This window comes from Pseudophryne corroboree, chromosome 11 (genome assembly GCF_028390025.1).
Source record: "Pseudophryne corroboree isolate aPseCor3 chromosome 11, aPseCor3.hap2, whole genome shotgun sequence".
NCBI classification, from domain to species: domain Eukaryota; kingdom Metazoa; phylum Chordata; class Amphibia; order Anura; family Myobatrachidae; genus Pseudophryne; species Pseudophryne corroboree.
The window spans coordinates 287,071,704-287,092,481 of NC_086454.1; the positions used below are offsets into that span (position 1 = coordinate 287,071,704).

The 20,778-nt window shown below is 46.5% G+C and overlaps 1 protein-coding gene across 2 annotated transcripts in view; it reads right to left on the reverse strand.

Moving 5' to 3' along the window:
* The window catches only part of GNAO1 (G protein subunit alpha o1), a 370,314-nt gene that overhangs the window by 41,664 nt on the left and 307,872 nt on the right, over nucleotides 1-20,778 (reverse strand). For both annotated transcript variants that reach the window (XM_063945413.1, XM_063945414.1), the window contains exons 5-6: nucleotides 17,141-17,269; nucleotides 9,186-9,315 (exon numbers count right to left, since the gene is read on the reverse strand). In XM_063945413.1, coding sequence (XP_063801483.1) covers nucleotides 9,186-9,315; nucleotides 17,141-17,269 — 259 coding nt within the window. The remainder of the gene's footprint in view (nucleotides 1-9,185; nucleotides 9,316-17,140; nucleotides 17,270-20,778) is intronic.

Below are 20,778 nucleotides of genomic sequence, written 5' to 3' on the forward strand. Positions count from 1 at the left end.
CCCATATCCACACCTGACTGCAGAAAATGGAGAAAACGACCCAGCTGAAAAGCTTCCTTAGGAGCATTCTTGGCTTCACACCAAGACACATATTTTCTCCAGATACGGTGATAGTGTTTCGCCGTTACCTCCTTCCTAGTTTTAATTAGAGTAGGGATGACTTCACCCGGAATACCTTTCCTAGCTAGGATTTGGTGTTCAACCGCCATGCCGTCAAACGTAACCGCGGTAAGTCTTGGAACACACAGGACCCCTGTAGTAACAGGTCCTCCCTGAGAGGAAGAGGCCACGGATCTTCTGAGGGCATTTCCTGAAGATCTGAATACCAGGCCCTTCGAGGCCAATCTGGAACAATGAGTATTGTCTGCACTCTTGTTCGTCTTATGCTTCTCAATATCTTTGAGATAAGAGGAAGTGTAGGGAACACATAGACCAACTGAAACACCCACGGTGTCACCAGGGCGTCCACTGCCACTGCCTGAGGGTCCCTTGACCTGGAACAATATGTCCGAAGCTTTCTGTTGATGCGTGACGCCATCATGTCTATTTGAGGAAGTCCCCAACGTCTTGTCACCTCTGCAAAGACTTCTTGATGAAGTCCCCACTCTCCTGGATGGAGATCGTGTCTGCTGAGGAAGTCTGCTTCCCAGTTGTCTACTCCCGGAATGAAGACCGCTGACAGAGCGCATACATGATTTTCCGCCCAGCGAAGAATCCTGGTGGCTGCTGCCATTGCTGCTCTGCTTCTTGTCCCGCCGTGGCGGTTTACATGCGCCACACTGTGATGTTGTCTGACTGTATCAGAACAGGTAGGTTGCGAAGAAGATTCTCCGCCTGTCGCAGGCCGTTGTATATGGCCCTTAATTTCAGCACATTGATGTGTAGACAAGCCTCCTGGCTTGACCATATTCCCTGAAAAAATTTTTTTTTCCTTGTGTGACTGCTCCCCATCCTTGGAGGCTTGCGTCCGTGGTCACAAAAACCCAATCTTGAATGCCGAACCTGCGACCCTCTAGAAGGCGAGTACTCTGGAGCCACCACAGGAGAGAGACCCTGGCCCTGGGGGACAGGGTTATCTTCCGAAGCATCTGCAGATGGGACCCTGACCACTTGTCCAGAAGGTCCCACTGAAAAGTCCTTGCATGGAACCTGCCGAACGGAATGGCCTCGTAGGCCGCCACCATCTTTCCCAATACTCGAGTGCAGTGATGAACTGACACTCTTTTTGGCTTTAAAAGGCCCTTGACCCTGTTCTGGAGTTCCTAGGCTTATTCCATTGGGAGAAAAACCCCTTGTTCTTCTGTGTCCAGAATCATGCCCAAAAATGACAGTCGAGTTGTCGGAACCAACTGCGACTTTGGTAGATTTAGAATCCAGCCGTGCTGTTGTAGTACTCTCAGGGAGAGAGACACGCTTTTTAATAACTGTTCCCTTGAACTCGCTTTTATCAGGAGATCGTCCAAGTATGGGATAATTGTGACGCCTTGCTTGCGCAGGAGCACCATCATTTCCGCCATTACCTTGGTGAAAATCCTCGGGGCCGTGGAAAGCCCAAACGGCAACTTCTGAAACTGGTAATGACAATCCTGTACAGCGAATCTCAGGTACGCCTGATGAGGAGGATATATGGGAACATGAAGGTATGCATCCTTTATGTTTAGTGACACCATAAAATCCCCCCCTTCCAGGCTGGAGATCACTGCCCTGAGAGATTCCATCTTAAATTTGAACCTCCTCAAATATAGGTTTAGGGATTTTAGATTCAGAATTGGTCTGACCGAGCCATCCGGCTTCGGGACCACCAATAGGGTTGAATAAAACCCTTTCCCCTGTTGCACTAGGGGAACCTTGATAATCACTTGCTGTTGACACAGCTTTAGTATGGCAGCCGAAACTATTTCCCTCTCTGGGGAAGAAGGTGGGAAGGCCGATTTGAAAAATCGGTGTGGAGGCACATCTTCGAACTCCAGTTTGTAGCCTTGGTATACAAATTCGACCACCCAAGGATCCAAATCCGACTAAACCCAGACTTGGCTGAAGAGTCGAAGACGTGCCCCCACCGGTGCGGACTCCCGTAGCGGGGCCCCAGCGTCATGCGGTTGATCTGGTAGAGGCCGGGGAGGATTTTTGTTCCTGTGAACTAGCCGTAGACGGTGTTCTTTTCCCTCTACCTCTTCCTCTGGTGAGGAAAGAAGAGCCACGCCCCCTTCTGAACTTATGCGACCGAATGGACTGCATCTGGTAATGAGGTGTTTTCTTTTGCTGTGGGGGAACGTAAGGCAAAAAAGAAGACTTACCCGCGGTAGCTGTGGAAACCAGGTCCGCGAGGCCATCCCCAAATAAAAGTTCACCTTTGCAAGGTAAAGCCTCCATATGCCTCTTTGAGTCAGCATCCCCTGTCCATTGACGGGTCTACAGGAACCTTCTAGCAGAAACTGCCATGGCATTAGCTCTTGAACCCAAAAGCCCAATATCTCTCGCAGCCTCTCTCATATATAACGCTGCGTCCTTGATGTGACCTAAGGTCAAAACAATACTATCTTTGTCTAGGGTGTCAATGTCAGATGACAAGCTATCAGCCTAAGCTGCTATCCGGGGACGGTAGTGCTACCTTTTTGGACAAGCGCGTTAAGGCCTTGTCCACTGTGGGTGAGGATTCCCACCGTAACCTGTCCTTTGAGGGGAAAGGATATGCCATAATAATTCTCTTGGGAACCTGCAGTCTCGTGTCAGGAGTCTCCCAAGCTTATTCAAATAAAGCGTTCAGCTCATGAGATGGTTTCTTTTCTTTACACATGCAGATCCTCCTGTCAAGGACAGAGGGGTCCTCTGTGATATGCAAAACATCTTTTATTGCAATAATCATATATTGAATACTTTTGGCGACTCTTGGGTGCCACCTCGCCTCATCATAGTCGACACTGGAGTCGGAATCCGTGTCGGTATAAGTGTCTGCTATCTGGGTAAAGGGACGTTTATGGGCCCTGAGGGGTCCTGTGACACAGTAAAAGCCATGGGTTGATTCCCAGCATTGTCTTTGGACTCCTTTGTCCAATCTTTTATGTAATAAAGCCACATTAGCATTCAAAACATTCCACATGTTCACCCAATCAGGTGTCGGCTATGCCGACGGAGACACCACCACCATCTGCTCTGCTTCCTCCCTAGACGAGCCTTCCGCTTCAGACATGTCGACACACACGTACTGACACCCCCACACACACTGGGATAACTGAAATATGGGGACTGACCCACAATAAAGCCCTTTGGAGAGACAGAGAGAGAGTATGCCAGCACACACCCAGCGCCACAATATACTGAAACCAAAAGTCCCAAGCTAAATAGCGCTTTATAAATATACAATTTTGCACCAAATAATGTGCCCCCCCCCCCCCCCCCCCCTCGTTTTTGCCCCCTGTTACTGTGTTCAGCAGGGGAGAGTCTGGGAGCAGCTTCTCTGCAGCATGCTCGACGGCGGGCTTCGGTCCCGCTCATTTATTTATACTAGCGGGGGTTTTATAATTTACTGCCTTACTGCCTCCGCAGTATCTAAGAATGCTGCCAGTTCCATTTGAGGTGATTATTGCTGCCCAGGGCGCCCCCCCTGCGCCCATGCTGTGCCTTGTGTGTGTGTGGGAGCAATGGCGCGCAGCGCGTCCGCTGTGCAGTACCTCAGTGAAGATCTGAAGTCTTCAGCCGCCTTTGAAGTCTTCTTGCTTCATATACTTACCCGGCTTCTATCTTCCGGCTCTGTGAGGACGGCGGTGCGGCTCTGGGACGAACAGCAAGGACGACACCTGTGTTCCAACCCTCTGGAGCTAATGGTGTCCAGTAGCCTAAGAAGCAGAGCCTATCAGTAAAGTAGGTCTGCTTCTCTCCCCTCAGTCCCACGAAGCAGGGAGCCTGTTGCCAGCAGTGCTGCCTGAAAATAAAAAACCTAGCAAAAGTCTTTTCAGAGAAACTCAGTAGAGCTCCCCTGCAGTGCATCCAGTCTCCTCTGGGCACAGGATCTAACTGAGGTCTGGAGGAGGGGCATAGAGGGAGGAGCCAGTGCACACCCATTCTAAAGTCTTACAGTGCCCATGTCTCCTGCGGAGCCGTCTATACCCCATGGTCCTTACGGAGTCCCCAGCATCCTCTAGGACGTAAGAGAAAAAAAGGTTTACTCTTCCATAATCATATTTAATAGGTTTTTTATAAAATGGCTTTATATCAAACTGTTACTAATATTCAAACATTCTGTGTACTGAGAGACTGACAGAGGCTTTACCCAGCTTATATGCTGTATCCACAGACCTTACTTTAATCGTTCCTTCAACTACTTGATGGCCTTTCTCGCCAGTCTCCTTTGGAAGGAGTACAGGCACGCAGCTTGAAAAAGTCCACAACTGTGGACGAAACGCGTTGCTGCCCGCAATTTAAAGTCCTGTGAAGTGTACAGCTTGCCGTGGATTGAAGGAAAGTGCCATGGCCATTGGATTGTGTTACACAGCACTGTCCACTATATGCACTGCTCCCGCCCACTGCCATCTATTTTGTAATTTGCACAGTGGGTGTCAGATAGCGGCAGTGACAAGTTACAAGGAGCCGCTTACTGCATAGCCACTACCGCGTTTCAATAGCTATAGACACAGGCACAGGAGAGCCACAATTAACCAGCAGTCACTTCTTCCCGGCCCTCATACGTGGCCACTATCCCGGGACAGGAGGCCACTCGGACTGTTAAATTGTTTCTAGATTGTTGCAACATTTTCACCGAGTGTAATACCAAAGGAAACAAAGTTACACTATAGCTCTGTCAGAAATTAAATAGATGTTTTAAGCAAACTGAGTGCATAACTGTGATTTTTAGTTGAATTTTTATAGGTGCTGCTTTTAGGAATTAAAATTATATACTTTTTTAGAATGTTCTATTGGCTCTACATTGTTCATGTGGGATTTTTTATTGGGGTCCTTTTCGTGCTTTTGTATTTCTGTGTGGGGTTTGGTAGTACCCCCCCTTTTTCTGGCAGCAGAGATACAGTTAGGGTTAGGCACTTAGAAGGGGAGGTTAGGGTTAGGCACCAAGCGGGGAGGGTTAGGGTAGGGAAAAGGTGAAGGTTGGGGGAATTAATGGGGGTCTGTCGGGATTCTGATGGATTTTATGCCGCTGTCTGTATACTGACTGCTGGCATCATGTCCATCTGCAAATCATACTGAACCCATACCCATATGTGTGATGCAACCAGGCACTTGGTTTATATCTTTCCAGCCATCCTACCACAGTGCCATCATCACTGCTGCCAGGAATAACCCCTGCTCCCTCAGTAGGGACTAAACCCAGAGGGCACAGAGGAGACTGAGCAGCCAGCTGACGAAAAATAGTAGGGACTTCTAAGGATCCAATGATAGAATGCCTGCACCAGCATCAATAGAAATGGCTTCCAAATGGTTGACGAATTGTGGACCTGGCTCCTGCAAAATGGGAGAGTCGGGGACAGCAATCAGCAAATTAGCACTGGTCAACTGTACAGATACAGGATGGAGATCACACTCTTCAATGTTCTCCCAGGCAGCAAGTGACCCTGGGGTAAGCATTACTTTACCCACATAGCAAGGGGACTGATACGCCCTATCCTGTCTATGTGCTTGGGTCAGTGGTGGGGACCCATGGGTGGCATAACTGTTTACTACCTCTGTAATTTAATTTTGTCAAGCCCTAAGGAAATGGTGTGGAGAGGACCATAACATGTCATGTAATGATCTCCACACACACACGTTATTCACGGCAGCGTTTCCTATTTCAGTTTGCAGAAAGGCAACTCATACACTATTCGGCCCAGTTCATGCCCAGTTCACAGACAGAGAGGACCAGAGCTTCCGTCTAGGAGTGTGCTGGCGTGGTATATGGTATGGTGCTAGATGCCTCAGCTTGTGGACATTTATGCAACTCCGGATCAGTATGTGATAGGAGGGAGTTTGCTAGAGTACTCACAATAGTCACGAGAATACAACAGCATCAGTATATTTTACATACAGATCAAACTACACAGTCACATTATTAGGAATACTGCCCTTTTTACCCATGACAGTAACAAGTGGTATGTGTGCAGACTGCTCTTTATACCCGCCAAGCCAGCGCACGACATGTGACGTACTCCATGGGCTACGTGCTGCTGACGTCAAATATAGGAGGTGGTCATAATAATAGGACTCAACCGTGTATTTTACCTTCATAGATCACATATTCTCAAGTAATAATCAGTCTATCATGGGATTGAGGTATTCCCAATCTGTCACAAGTATATGAACTAAAAATAGCATCACTCTGTACTGAATATTGCAAGTATTATCCAACAGAAAGACATTGGGATAATAAAAAAGCTCTTACAGTGCAGAAACAGATTTGCTAACTATATTACACATTAAGGAAACATTATCACCATGTGCAGAGAACAGAATGCCTCATCACTGCCCCCTAGGGGCAGGAACAGTCAGGAAATCTGATTTACAGGTGTAGCACTAGTGAGGACACACATCTGTGCCACCTCAGCAGCACACAACCAGCCTGTCTCTGCCACGGCTTCTGCTGGCATACCGCTCCCCTCAAGCACTGCAGATCTTGTTCCCAATGTCATTATGCTTGCCATACAGTATATACCAACACACCAGTCCATCACTGTGTACTTCCTCTTGCAATCTCTACAACAGGGGAGAACATGTGGTGATACTTCCTATCCGTATCTCTTATATGTACACCTGCTGTCACCAACACACTTCTCATAAAGTGACGGCACAAGTGCATGTTTTCTTGCTCATATAGTTACAGGTGTGTGATGGCAGCAGGAGTGGAGGTACACAAGTGAGGTGGGTACCACTGCAGAAATGGGAAGGTAACGGGCTGGGAGTAGAGAACCTCTTATAATTCTGCTGCCTCATCTAGCTTTTGACAGGAAGAGCCATAGCTACACTTAAGGGCCTGCACACATAGGGGTACATTTATAAGGTGGGAGGGTTTTTTTTTTTTAGAACTGGTGATGCTGCTCATAGGAACCAATCAGATTATTTTATTTATCTTCTAGAAATAGCTAGATAAATGTTAAGTAAAATCTGATTGGTTGCTATGAGCAACATCACCAGTGCTAAAAAAAACCTCCCACCTTAATAAATTTACCCCATAGGCATTTCACTTGCGTTCTGATAAAGAAGAGATGGAAATTCATATAGAGATCATTGCTCTCTAGTGAGAGACACTAGGCATGGTAGATGGAGTGGTGAAAGTAGACCATGGTTTACGGTCTCCTTCCTGGTTCCATCGGTTCCGTTATGAATGGTCGACAGTCATTAGGACGACCACTATTGGTCGACATGGATAAATGGTCGACACATGAAAGGCCGACGTATGAAAATGTCGACATGACGGTTTTTTTTTTTCACTGTTTTGGTGTCGTTTTCTGCGTAAAGTGACGGGGAACCCCAATTAGTGCACCATGTTCGCTCGCCATGCTTTGGGCAAGGTGCCTCGCTCCGCTACCACTGCGCTCGGCACAGATTACCGTTCCCAATCGTAATCCATGTGGATCGTAAAGTATGGAAAAGTTCCCCAATTTTTTTTTTTAAAACGCATGTCGACCTTTTCATGTGTCGACCATGTGTCCATGTCGACCAATAGTGGTCGACCTAATGACTGTCGACCATAACATGGTCGACCATCCAAACGGACACCGGTTCCATCATCCTCTACGGAAAGATGGCTGTGTGACTATACACCAGCACCTCAGCTTAGAGCACAATGATCTCAATGTGGACTTTCTTCTCTCCTGTGCTCAGCTGTCGAACACAAAGTAGAGGACAGACAGAATGAACAACAGTCTTCAGTGTGTCCCAGAAATATGCTCTGTAAAAGCTTCTGAGGCTTATTAGAATGTGGGAAACAGTACTTGAGATTCTTCCTACATACTCCAGACCTCCTGCCTGTAACCCTACTGTATGACACTGCAGGGAGCCTTTCTGTGCCTAAATACCAAAGAACAGAGGATGACAGCTTGATGTGATGGAGATAATAAAACATATAAGCATAAAATGTCTATATCTCTGTGTGGGAAGTTTTAATATTTAACCTACTGGCATTTTAGGAGCAAATGTGTAGATAGGATAGGGATCCATACGTCCAATATATGACAGAAGCTGATTAGTAATACCACTTTCACACCGCACAAATATCCCGGTATATTGCCGGGACGACGCAGCGTGAGTAGGGAAAGACCCGAATTCCTGGGTCGCCTGATTTCAGGCCGGGAATAAAGCAGGGTTATTACCAGGTCAGGTGCGGTGTGAATGGGATACCTGGGTTGATGAGATCCAGGACCCGTTCACACAGTGGAGGAGGCCGTGTGGAGATGAGGTCATCTCCAAGTGCTGCCCCCGATGACACCAGCGCTGCCTTTATCCCCGATGGCAACCCAACCTGGCATATTTCCTGGTCACATTGCCAGTGTGAAAGGGGTCTCATGGCAAGTCGCACTCGGGAAGAACCCATGTACAATTCCCGGGTGCGACCCATGCGGTATTACTTTATCTCTCTCCAAGGCTTGAAACATCCACCCTTCTGTACTGGAGCTCTATGCCTAGTGTAATAATGGAGAACACTTTATTGTACTCTCTCATACATAATAGAGACAAACCATAATTATAGGGAGCTACGGGTTTGGTATTGTAACCATCACAATGAAGAGAGGAATCCTATACATATATATGTTGGTGGAGAAATTAAGGCTACAACGTTTGTAAAACATGCTATACAGTATATATTGACCAGCACATGACGAGGACTGTAGACAAGACAAACACAAATGCAGTAATGTTACGCAATACACATCAAAGATTACTCAAGTTCTCAACTGAAATCATAATAAATACCTGATATGGACGTTCGTTTTGAGATATACAAATGTGATCAAGTAAAAAAAAAAAATATTTCAAAAACAACACTTAAAAGGCCTTGCTTATTGCTTCAGTCTTCAATCTATCCGAAAAGCAGTCAGGAAAATCCAAACCGTACTCGGGCCACTACGTAACACATAGACTGCTTGTATATGAGCCAAGAGAACAGTATATACTTCATATTCAATTCATGTCTAATTGACCAAAGGCAAAGTACAAGAATCACAGTGAGAAGTAGGTTATGGCAGTTATCTTCCACTCACCGTGGTCTCATCTTCATGAAGGACTTGGTCGTACCCACTGAGAGCCACGCAGAAGATGATCGCTGTGACATCTTCAAAACAGTGAATCCACTTCTTCCTTTCTGATCGCTGCCCACCAACATCGAACAGCCTGATGGAACAACAAACGGCATCAAATACTGCGGGGACAACAGTTTCAAATCCAAATTCTCCATGGTGGTTTAGGTTACTATTGGATATTATTGCATTGTTAGCTGTAAGTCAGCAAATTTTTATTTTAATGAAACACCCAAAATTAAAAACGCCTTCAAATTCTGCAATTAACAAATCTATTCATACATTTTAAAGTGTTAATTAATATGCGGTGAGACACAGCAGTTCTAGAAGATCGGTCATCGTTAAGCGAGACTGCTATGAAGTTTCATCTTCTAATAATTTAAAAAAACAAAAAATAAACATAAGATGTTAACAGAAAAGTAACAGAAACAGTCAATCAGTATCATCCACAGAAAAAGAAAACTGGATATTTCTAAATTTTTCTTCTTCGACACTTTAACCGCTACAGAGAAGCTAAAGATTTTGTCCATTAAAGGACATGAAACAATCAGACATCTAATACTTTATTCTCTGATTAACTTTGTTGCATTAATCTGTATTCTCAAGTCTTCCTGTACAATGTTTTGAAGTGAAGATTACTTATAATTTAAAGACCTTTTGAGAGAACATTAAGATAGTGAGCGTGGCCACCAAAGAAGATTAATCCCAACTAATGTCCTTTATAACGCCGTTTGATAACACAAATACGGTCTGAAACTCGCAGCTCTTTGTCTGCAAATGCAGCAATTACTAGAAGTTCATGTGCATACTGATTGATAATAACCGGAGAACTCAATTTCTCCTGAAAGGATAACTAAATGTAGTTTTGGGTGAGAAAATAAAATATGAAAGCTCACTTAGCCGTGATCTGTTATAGCAACAATTCAGCAGGAGAGGGCCTCTGACAACCTGTGGTGGAATAATAGCCCATCTGTGCAGGAGAGTGTCTCCAACAATGCACCATTAGCCGTATCAGGGGACCCACCGAATCACAGCATCATTGGAGGGTCTCACTGATTTGATGATCAAACATGTATGATTCTCCCAACTGTCGTTCTGCCGATTCTACTCAAACGATTATCGTGTCCATACTCCGAATGATGTATGGGCACGATGATCTTCACTGCATGGAATCAACAGAACAATGGTGTAATAGAATAAATATGTTTGATAACTAAAACAAATGATTCCGTCTATTTTTGTTGCGTTTTATACATTGAGCAAATTACATTCATGTACATACAATATCAAGAATCGTTGTGAACGGACATGCATCTATGCGATTATCGTTAAGTGTGCGGCTGGCTTAAGCATCTGTATTTTATTTCACCTAATGTTACCAAAACAAACGTTCTTTGTTTGGCATGAAATAACCTTGAAAATACTTAAAAATAAGAATTTACTCACCGGTAATTCTATTTCTCGTAGTCCGTAGTGGATGCTGGGAACTCCGTAAGGACCATGGGGAATAGCGGGATCCGCAGGAGACTGGGCACTCTAAAAGAAAGATTAGGTACTATCTGGTGTGCACTGGCTCCTCCCTCTATGCCCCTCCTCCAGACCTCAGTTAGGGAAACTGTGCCCGGAAGAGCTGACACAATAAGGAAAGGATTTGGAATCCCGGGTAAGACTCATACCAGCCACACCAATCACACCGTACAACTCGTGATACTATACCCAGTTAACAGTATGAATAACAACTGAGCCTCACGAAAAGGTGGCTCATAACAAAAACCCTTTAGTTAGGCAATAACTATATACAAGTATTGCAGACAATCCGCACTTGGGATGGGCGCCCAGCATCCACTACGAGAAATAGAAATACCGGTGAGTAAATTCTTATTTTCTCTGACGTCCTAGTGGATGCTGGGAACTCCGTAAGGACCATGGGGATTATACCAAAGCTCCCAAACGGGCGGGAGAGTGCGGATGACTCTGCAGCACCGAATGAGCAAACTCAAGGTCCTCCTCAGCCAGGGTATCAAACTTGTAGAATTTTGCAAATGTGTTTGAACCCGACCAAGTAGCAGCTCGGCAAAGCTGTAAAGCCGAGACCCCTCGGGCAGCCGCCCAAGAAGAGCCCACCTTCCTCGTGGAATGGGCTTTTACTGATTTAGGATGCGGCAGTCCAGCCGCAGAATGTGCAAGTTGAATCGTGCTATAGATCCAGCGAGCAATAGTCTGCTTTGAAGCAGGAGCACCCAGCTTGTTGGGTGCATACAGGATAAATAGCGAGTCAGTTTTCCTGACTCTAGCCATCCTGGAAACATAGATTTTCAGGGCCCTGACTACGTCCAGCAACTTGGAATCCTCCAAGTCCCGAGTAGCCGCAGGCACCACAATAGGGTGGTTCAAATGAAACGCTGATACCACCTAGGAAGAAATTGGGAACGAGTCCTCAATTCCGCCCTATCCATATGAAAAATCAGATAAGGGCCTTTACATGAGAAAGCCGCCAATTCTGACACACGCCTGGCCGAAGCCAAGGCCAACAGCATGACCACTTTCCGCGTGAGATATTTTTGCTCCACGGTTTTAAGTGGCTCAACCAATGCGACTTTAGGAAATCCAACACCACGTTGAGATCCCAAGGTGCCACTGGAGGCACAAAAGGGGGCTGAATATGCAGCACTCCTTTTAACAAAAGTCCGAACTTCAGGCAGTGAAGCCAGTTCTTTTTGGAAGAAAAATCGACAGAGCCAAAATCTGGACCTTAAGGGAACCCAATTTTAGGCCCATAGTCACCCCTGACTGTAGGAAGTGCAGAAATCGACCCAGCTGAAATTCCTCCGTTGGGGCCCTCCAGGCCTCACACCAAGCAACATATTTCCGCCATATGCGGTGATAATGTTTTGCGGTCACATCCTTCCTAGCTTTAATCAGCGTAGGAATGACTTCCTCCGGAATGCCCTTTTCCTTTAGGATCCGGTGTTCAACCGCCATGCCGTCAAACGCAGCCGCGGTAAGTCTTGGAACAGACAGGGCCCCTGCAGTAGCAGGTCCTGTCTAAGCGGCAGAGGCCAAGGGTCCTCTGAGATAATTTCTTGAAGTTCTGGGTACCAAGCTATTCTTGGCCAATCCGAAACAATGAGTATAGTTCTTACTCCTCTCCCTCTTATTATTCTCAGTACCTTGGGTACGAGAGGGAGAGGAGGGAAACATATAAACCGACTGGTACACCCACGGTGTCACTAGAGCGTCCACAGCTATCGCCTGAGGGTCCCTTGACCTGGCGCAATATCTTTTTAGCTTTTTGGTGAGGCGGGACGCCATCATGTCCAACTGTGGCCGTTCCCAACGGTTCACAATCAGCTGGAAGACTTCTGGATGAAGTCCCCACTCTCCCGGGTGGAGGTCGTGCCTGCTGAGGAAGTCTGCTTCCCCGTTGTCCACTCCCGGAATGAACACTGCTGACAGTGCTATCACGTGATTCTCCGCCATCAAAGAATCCTTGTGGCTTCTGCCATTGCTACCCTGCTTCTTGTGCCGCCCTGGCGGTTTACATGGGCGACCGCTGTGATGTTGTCTGACTGAATCAGAACCGGTTGTTTTTGAAGCAGGGGTTCTGCTTGACTCAGGGCGTTGTAAATGTCCCTTAGTTCCAGAATATTTATGTGTAGGGAAGTTTCCTGACTTGACCATTGTCCTTGGAAGTTTCTTCCCTGGGTGACTGCCCCCCAACCTCGGAGGCTTGCATCCGTGGTCACCAGGACCCAGTCCTGTATGCCGAATCTGCGGCCTTCGAGCAGATGAGCACTCTGCAGCCACCACAGCAGAGACACCCTGGCCCTTGGGGACAGGGTAATTAAACGATGCATCTGGAGATGCGATCCGGACCACTTGTCCAACAGGTCCCACTGGAAGATTCCTGCATGGAATCTGCCGAAGGGACTTGCTTCGTAAGAAGCTACCATCTTTCCCAGGACTCGCGTGCAGTGATGCACCAACACCTGCTTTGGTTTCAGGAGGTCCCTGACCAGAGATGATAATTCCTGGGCCTTCTCCTCCGGGAGAAATTCTTCTGTTCTGTGTCCAGAATCATGCCCAAGAACAGCAGACGCGTCGCAGGAATCAGCTGCGACTTTGGGATATTCAGAATCCAGCCGTGCTGATGCAGCACTTCCTGAGATAGTGCCACGCCGACTAGCAACTGCTCCTTGGACCTCGCCTTTATAAGGAGATCGTCCAAGTACGGAATAATCATGACTCCCTTCTTTCGGAGGAGCATCATCATTTCGGCCATTACCTTGGTAAATACCCACGGTGCCGTGGACAGACCAGACGGCAACGTCTGGAATTGGTAATGACAGTCCTGTACCACAACCTTGAGGTACTTTGAACATGAACTTTTTTATATAAATGTTCAAGGATTCTAAATTTAGAATGGGTCTCACCGTACCGTCTGGTTTCGGTACCACAACATTGTGGAATAGTAACCCCGTCCCTGTTGAAGGAGGGGTACCTTGATTATCACCTGCTGAAGATACAGCTTGTGAATTGCCGCCAGTACTACCTCCCTTTCTCTGAGGTCAGCAGGCAAGGCTGATTTGAGGTAACGGCGAGGGGGAGTCGCCTCGAACTCCAGCTTGTATCCCTGTGATACTACTTGCAGAACCCAGGGATCCATCTGTGAGCGAGCCCACTGGTCGCTGAAGGTCCGGAGACGCGCCCCCACCGCACCTGGCTCAGCCTGTGGAGCCCCAGCGTCATGCGGTGGACTTAGAGGAAGCGGGGGAAGATTTTTGATCCTGGGAACTGGCTGTCTGGTGCAGCCTTTTTCCTTCTTCCCTTGCCTCTGGCAGAAAGGAAGTGCCTTTGACCCGCTTGCTTTTCTGAGGCCAAAAGGACTGTACCTGATAATAAGGTGCTTTCTTAGGCTGTGAGGGAACCTGAGGTAAAAATTTTGACTTCCCAGCTGTTGCTGTGGATACGAGGTCCGAGAGACCATCCCCAAACAATTCCTCACCCTTATAAGGCAAAATCTCCATGTGCCTTTTAGAATCAGCATCACCTGTCCACTGCCGGGTCCATAATACCCTCCTGGCAGAAACGGACAATGCATTAATTCTGGATGCCAGCCGGCAAATATCCCTCTGTGCATCCCTCATATATAAGACGATGTCTTTAATATGCTTTATGGTTAGCATAATAGTATTCCTGTCGAGGGTAACACTATTATCTGACAGGGTATCAGACCACGCTGCAGCAGCACTACACCTCCATGCTGAGGCAATTGCAGGTCACAGTATAGTACCTGAGTGTGTATATACAGACTTCAGGATTTCCTCCTGCTGTCTATCAGCAGGCTCCTTCAAGGTGGCCGTATCCTGAGACGGCAGTGCCACCTTTTTTGACAAACGTGCGAGCGCCTTATCCACCCTAGGGGATATCTCCCAACGTGACCTATCCGCTGGCGGAAAAGGGTACGCCATCAGTAACTTTTTAGAAATTACCAGTTTCTTATCGGGGGAAACCCACGCTTCTTCACACACTTCATTCAATTCATCTGATGGGGGAACAAAACACTGGCTGCTTTTTCTCCCCAAACATAAAACCCCTTTTTAGTGGTACTTGGGTTAATGTCAGAAATGTGGAACACATTTTTTATTGCCGAAATCATGCAACGGATGCCCCTAGTGGATTTTGTATGTGTCTCAACCTCGTCGACACTGGAGTCAGACTCCGTGTCGACATCTGTGTCTGCCATCTGAGGTAGCGGGCGTTTTTGAGCCCCTGATGGCCTTTGAGACGCCTGGGCAGGCGCGGGCTGAGAAACCGGCTGTCCCATGGCTGTTACGTCATCCAGCCTTTTATGTAAGGAGTTGACACTGTCTGTTAATACCTTCCACATATCCATCCACTCTGGTGTCGGCCCCGCAGGGGGTGACATCACATTTATCGGCACCTGCTCCGCCTCCACATAAGCCTCCTCATCAAACAAGTCGACACAGCCGTACCGACACACCGCACACACACAGGGAATGCTCTGACTGAGGATAGGACCCCACAAAGTCCTTTGCGGAGACAGAGAGAGAGTATGCCAGCACACACCACAGCGCTATTTAATCAGGGATTTACACTAATAGAAAGTGATTTATCCCTATAGCTGCTTTTTTTATATACAGTTTGCGCCTAAATTTAGTGCCCCCCCTTTCTTTTTAACCCTTTGAGCCTGGAAACTGCAGGGGAGAGCCTGGGGAGCTGTCTTCCAGCTGCACTGTGAAGAGAAAATGGCGCCAGTGTGCGGAGGGAGATAGCCCCGCCCCTTTTTCGGCGGACTTCTCCCGCTCTTATAATTGTATTATGGCAGGGGATTTTTACACATATATAGCTTATTAGGCTATATTATGTGTTGTTTGCCAAAGTTAAGGTACTCTAATTGCAGCCCAGGGCGCCCCCCCCCCCAGCGCCCTGCACCCATCAGTGGCCGGAGTATGTGGTGTGCATAGGGAGCAATGGCGCACAGCTGCAGTGCTGTGCGCTACCTTAATGAAGACCGAAGTCTTCAGCCTCATTTCCAGGACGTTCTTCTTGCTTCTGGCTCTGTAAGGGGGACGGCGGCGCGGCTCCGGGACCAGACGACCGAGGCTGGCCCTGTGTTCGATCCCTCTGGAGCTAATGGTGTCCAGTAGCCTAAGAAGCCCAAGCTAGCTGCAAGCAGGTAGGTTTGCTTCTTCTCCCCTTAGTCCCTCGTAGCAGTGAGTCTGTTGCCAGCAGATCTCACTGAAAATAAAAAACCTAACAAATACTTTCTTTACTAGAAGCTCAGGAGAGCCCCTAGTGTGCAACCAGCACGGGCCGGGCACAGATTCTAACTGAGGTCTGGAGGAGGGGCATAGAGGGAGGAGCCAGTGCACACCAGATAGTACCTAATCTTTCTTTTAGAGTGCCCAGTCTCCTGCGGAGCCCGCTATTCCCCATGGTCCTTACGGAGTTCCCAGCATCCACTAGGACGTCAGAGAAATATGGAAAATTCCTTCCACTTTCTCTTGCCTGAATTAACACTTGTCCTGATCCAGAGGTAGACACAATGCCGATGTTTGCGCAGTTGTGCGATAATTTGCTACTTTGCATGTGCGTAAAGTCCAGAAAACCCATACGGTCTGTACGTAGACATCACTGTTGTGCACAGAGTCGCTTACAATACAGCTTGTGATGGGCAACAATAAGTATTCCTGGGCGGTGACCTGTAGTGTTTACAAAACAAAGAAATGCCCATCTCATGGGTTAGTGGCTAGGATACTGGCAGGGCGCAGAGGCAGAATGGTCGGGGACGGACCTGGCCAGGGGTAGTGGGATTGCTCATTAATGGGGGTGGTGCAGCTCTGTGTGCATCATAAATGGGGGCATGCCCAGCCACCTGCGACACTAATGGGGGCGTGCCAAGGTTCTGGGCATCCCCCAAGATCTCCCATTAATGTGAATAGATAACGTGTGCATGTAGGGTAGGGTGTAGCCCTGCTAAAACCTCCTAGCTTGAAGACTAATGGATGTGTCAGGTCTGTATCACTGAATGTGGCTGAGTTCCCAAACGCAGATCCATAGCCATGGAGGCCATGTTCAGACTTCTTTTAGGTGGAAACACTGAGCAGCCCACAAGGTGTTGCAGGTTTCAGTGGTGCACTGACGGTGGAGTGCTCAGAACCACCAACACCGTTGCAATGGCCATGGACAGTAAAAATAGGTGCCTCCGTGCATGTACTTTCTGTTGCACGCCGGTGTACGAAGACTGACATTAGCATTTACATATTAATCACTCCCGCTGTACAGACGGCAGCTGCTAAAGGGAATGCAACTGGGACCACCTCTAAACCAAGCCCCACACTACTCAACATGTGTCCAGTATCATAAGAGCCTGAAGCGCTTGGCTGCCCACTAACCTGAAGTGAAGGTTTTTGAAGGTGAAGTGAGTTTCTACAATGCCAGTGGTCTTCACTCTGGTTCGTAGGATATCCTGCTCTGTAGGTTGGTAATCCGGTGCCCCGATCCGATCTAAACTGTCTAGGTAACTACAATACACAAGAGCATATTTCCATTAGGACACGTTTTATAGCTTGATACAGTCAGTAACATGAATTCCCCAATCCACAGATCATCAAATTCAATTGCAAAAACTTTAACATTTCATATCGTGTAGTGACCTTTACTCGTATTCTGTTAGCGCTCTTAGAAATACTTCCATCAGAATACCACAAGAGGACAGGATATCAAATTTCAAGTGAGAGTAATCTATGTGATAGGGCTAATTAATACAATGATCTAAAGTCATGAAATAAACCGTAGGGGCAAAGGTTTGCGGAAATGACTTTGTACTCTCTGTGCACATTTGCTACTACATTATACATGATCCCTTTTGATTGAATAAAATACTTGTTATAATCTCCAGGTGGCACTGTTGTTACTCCTGTCTTAATAGAGCTTTTAATAAACCAAACCTGCCTTAAACGTCAATGAGGTGTGTTGCATATGCTATTGTTATGTGCGGGCAGACTGGATGCTAGTTATACACGCTCTATGGTACAATCCAAAAAAGATTTTCAAAAAAGCTTGGGGCTAAATTTAGTCTTTTGGTAGAATTAGAGCAGCCCTAAATACTGTATACATATATCTGTATGTGTCTGTATGTGTCTGTGTGTGTCTGTGTGTGTGTGTGTGTGTGTGTGTGTGTGTGTGTGTATATATATATATATATATGAGAGAGTGTCTGCATGATTTAACTATCCTTGCCGCTTAAAAAAGGCTGAATGCAGAATGCAGCAATTCTCCATAATTCTGAATGGGGACTACAGTCTTTTTTTTTTTTACAATTCACAGGGACGGGCTCTTATTGGAGCCGCTGTCCTGGAAAGTCAATGTTGATATAAATTATTTATATTCTTCAGTGCCCTCAATAGCCACAAATGATAAATAGGTCCCTCCATCATGTAACATACACACATAGACCATACATACTCTATAGACATCCCTTTTGTGGGTTGAACCAACATTAGAGAGAGGGGGAGAGAAGGAATGCAAATCAAGTTATAAACAAGAGAACTAATAAACAGTGCATCCATTGTCAACTGACCAGTACATGACCTTAGTAAGGTGGCCATAGTCTATACCAACATTTAGACATGCAGAATAAAATAAGTCCCTACTTAATCTTCCTAAAATACCCAGACCATCCCCAAAACACCAACTTTTGGTTAAAAAAAAAATCCACTCACTTCAAAACCGCCGCCAAGATTTTGAAGTCAAAAATTCGGGACTATCCTGACGAATTCTGCACAGTTGGGAGAATATGCCTTGGTCACATTTACCGACTAAAGTAATGACTGCAACCATCAATGCCCACGATAGAAGGTTACAAATTCCTTCAGAGTTGTCATAGAATCTTGATCCTGAACAGCACATTGAGTACTAGTCAACCCAGTTTCCTCAGCGGTATACGCTCAAGTTCCCAGCATTCCAACTATCGACGCCGGAATCCCGACCAGGTCAGCATCCTAACACCGGAATACGACAGCCAGTATCCCAAAGGTAAGTACAGCTAGGCGGAGGGGTTATGTTTAGGTGCCACCCAGTGGGTGGGGGGTTGGGTAGGGTTAGGCACCACTGGTCTGGTTTTAAGCACTAAGGGGGAGGCTTAGGGTTAGGCTGCGGAAAGGGGGGTTAGGTTTAGGCCCTAAGGAGGGAGGTTAGGGTTAGGCCCTAAGGAGGGAGGTTAGGGTTAGGCACTAATGGGGAAGGTTAGGGTTAGGCTACGGTAAGGGAGGGTTAGGGTTAGGGGGGTAGAATACTTACCTCACCCCTGTCAGGATGTCACCATCGGGATGCCAGTGTCGGTATTGTGACTGCCAGCATCCCGTCAAGCGGGATCGCATACCGATCCCTCCTCAGCAGTACATTCATTCATTTTGCTCCAAAGGAGTTTGGAAAGTAGTGTCAGATGTTTTTGGGGATTAATATGTTGCAAACTGTTTCAGTACCATTGATTTCAATCAATGGCACAAATAAACTGCAGGGAATAACATGAACATTAGCAGGATTGAAAAAAAATTAGCAAAAAGATTATTGCAGGTTTGTTAAAAGAACAAAGTAAAAGCCACTTCGTTAAAAAAGCAAATAGGCATATATAGACACTTCCTGCAACTATTCTCAGACGCACTGGCAGATGCAATCAAAATTCAGCTTGCCCTTGCAGCTACGTTAATGTCACTTGTGATGTCACATGAAAGGTCTGTGGCAAGAAAAATCTTTCAATTACAACTCAGCCTCCAAGTGTCAGCAAGATGATGATGCCACAAATAATGAATCTGTCACTCTGACACTCAGGACAAAGCATGTAATTAAATAGGAATGCATTATTTATTTTAACTCATACTTATTTCATTTATATGCATTAGTGTTAATGAAAACCAAAAATGTATAAAAAGACAAATCTCCGACCTGCTAGTACATCCAGCTGGCACCTCCGCCGTAACACCAGTGTTTACACGAAGGTAACTGTTGTTGCGACACCAGCGGGAAGTTGTTGGAGCGACTCTTACATTATATGTTTAAGACTCATAGTAAAGCCGCTCTTAGGAAAAAAAAAACACAACTATATCAAACAATAAAAAGTTGTAAAAAGCTTGTGGCTGAAAAACAGACACCTTTTTCTACAGTGGTCCCGCTCCTGCCGCTACAAACAAAAAAAGAATTCCCTGGGCCAGGAGACGGGGTTATAGGCTGGACAGATGCATGCTGGGAGGCCCAAAAGCTTTAACCATTTGGTGCCCGATCCTCTGACGCCACCTACAACCCAATGTAAATCCTGTGGATCTACTGTGGACCCTGAAGGAGAAACAGCCTTATTAAGATGAACCAGAATGGCTTAAATTGCTGTTACTATACTGGGTGGTGACATAGCGTATTACGGAAAGTGGCACAGAAAATGTGTCAATTGTCAACTAATCCACATAAGGCTTGATTCATCACAGTAATTTTGTTGATCTTCCTGTGGCATTGCATTGTGTTGATGCAATTCAAGAAGAGACACCCATCAGGCAAATGTAAACGAAACACCACCTCTCCAGCAACAAGAAGATATAAAAGGGTGAAATGTGAAAAGATAAAACAACAATATAGTAACTAAAAGGTAGAGGTGGACACTCTAAATGTTAACATATTTTTTCAGGTACCAGAACTAATGGAAACAGCTGATTGGTTCCACAACATGCTGGCCAGGTTTGATGGTGGTCTCTCAAACTCTATCTGGGAGATCATCAATGGCGAAGAATCCTGGATCTACAGTCTCTACCTCGAGAACAAACAATGGTTGACCCAGTGTACCCCAGTTGCAGGTGCATCGCCACAAAAGTTCTGACGTGAGCACAACGTGACCAAGCAGATGGTGAATGTTTTTGCGACTAAGTATGGTCATGTAGCTACCGTACAACTTGTGCAGCAGCGCACAGTCACTGGAATCTGGTACGCCAGCCAAAGCCTGCCGCAAGTGCTGAAAGCCATTTTCAGGTGCCATCCTAGAACTCCT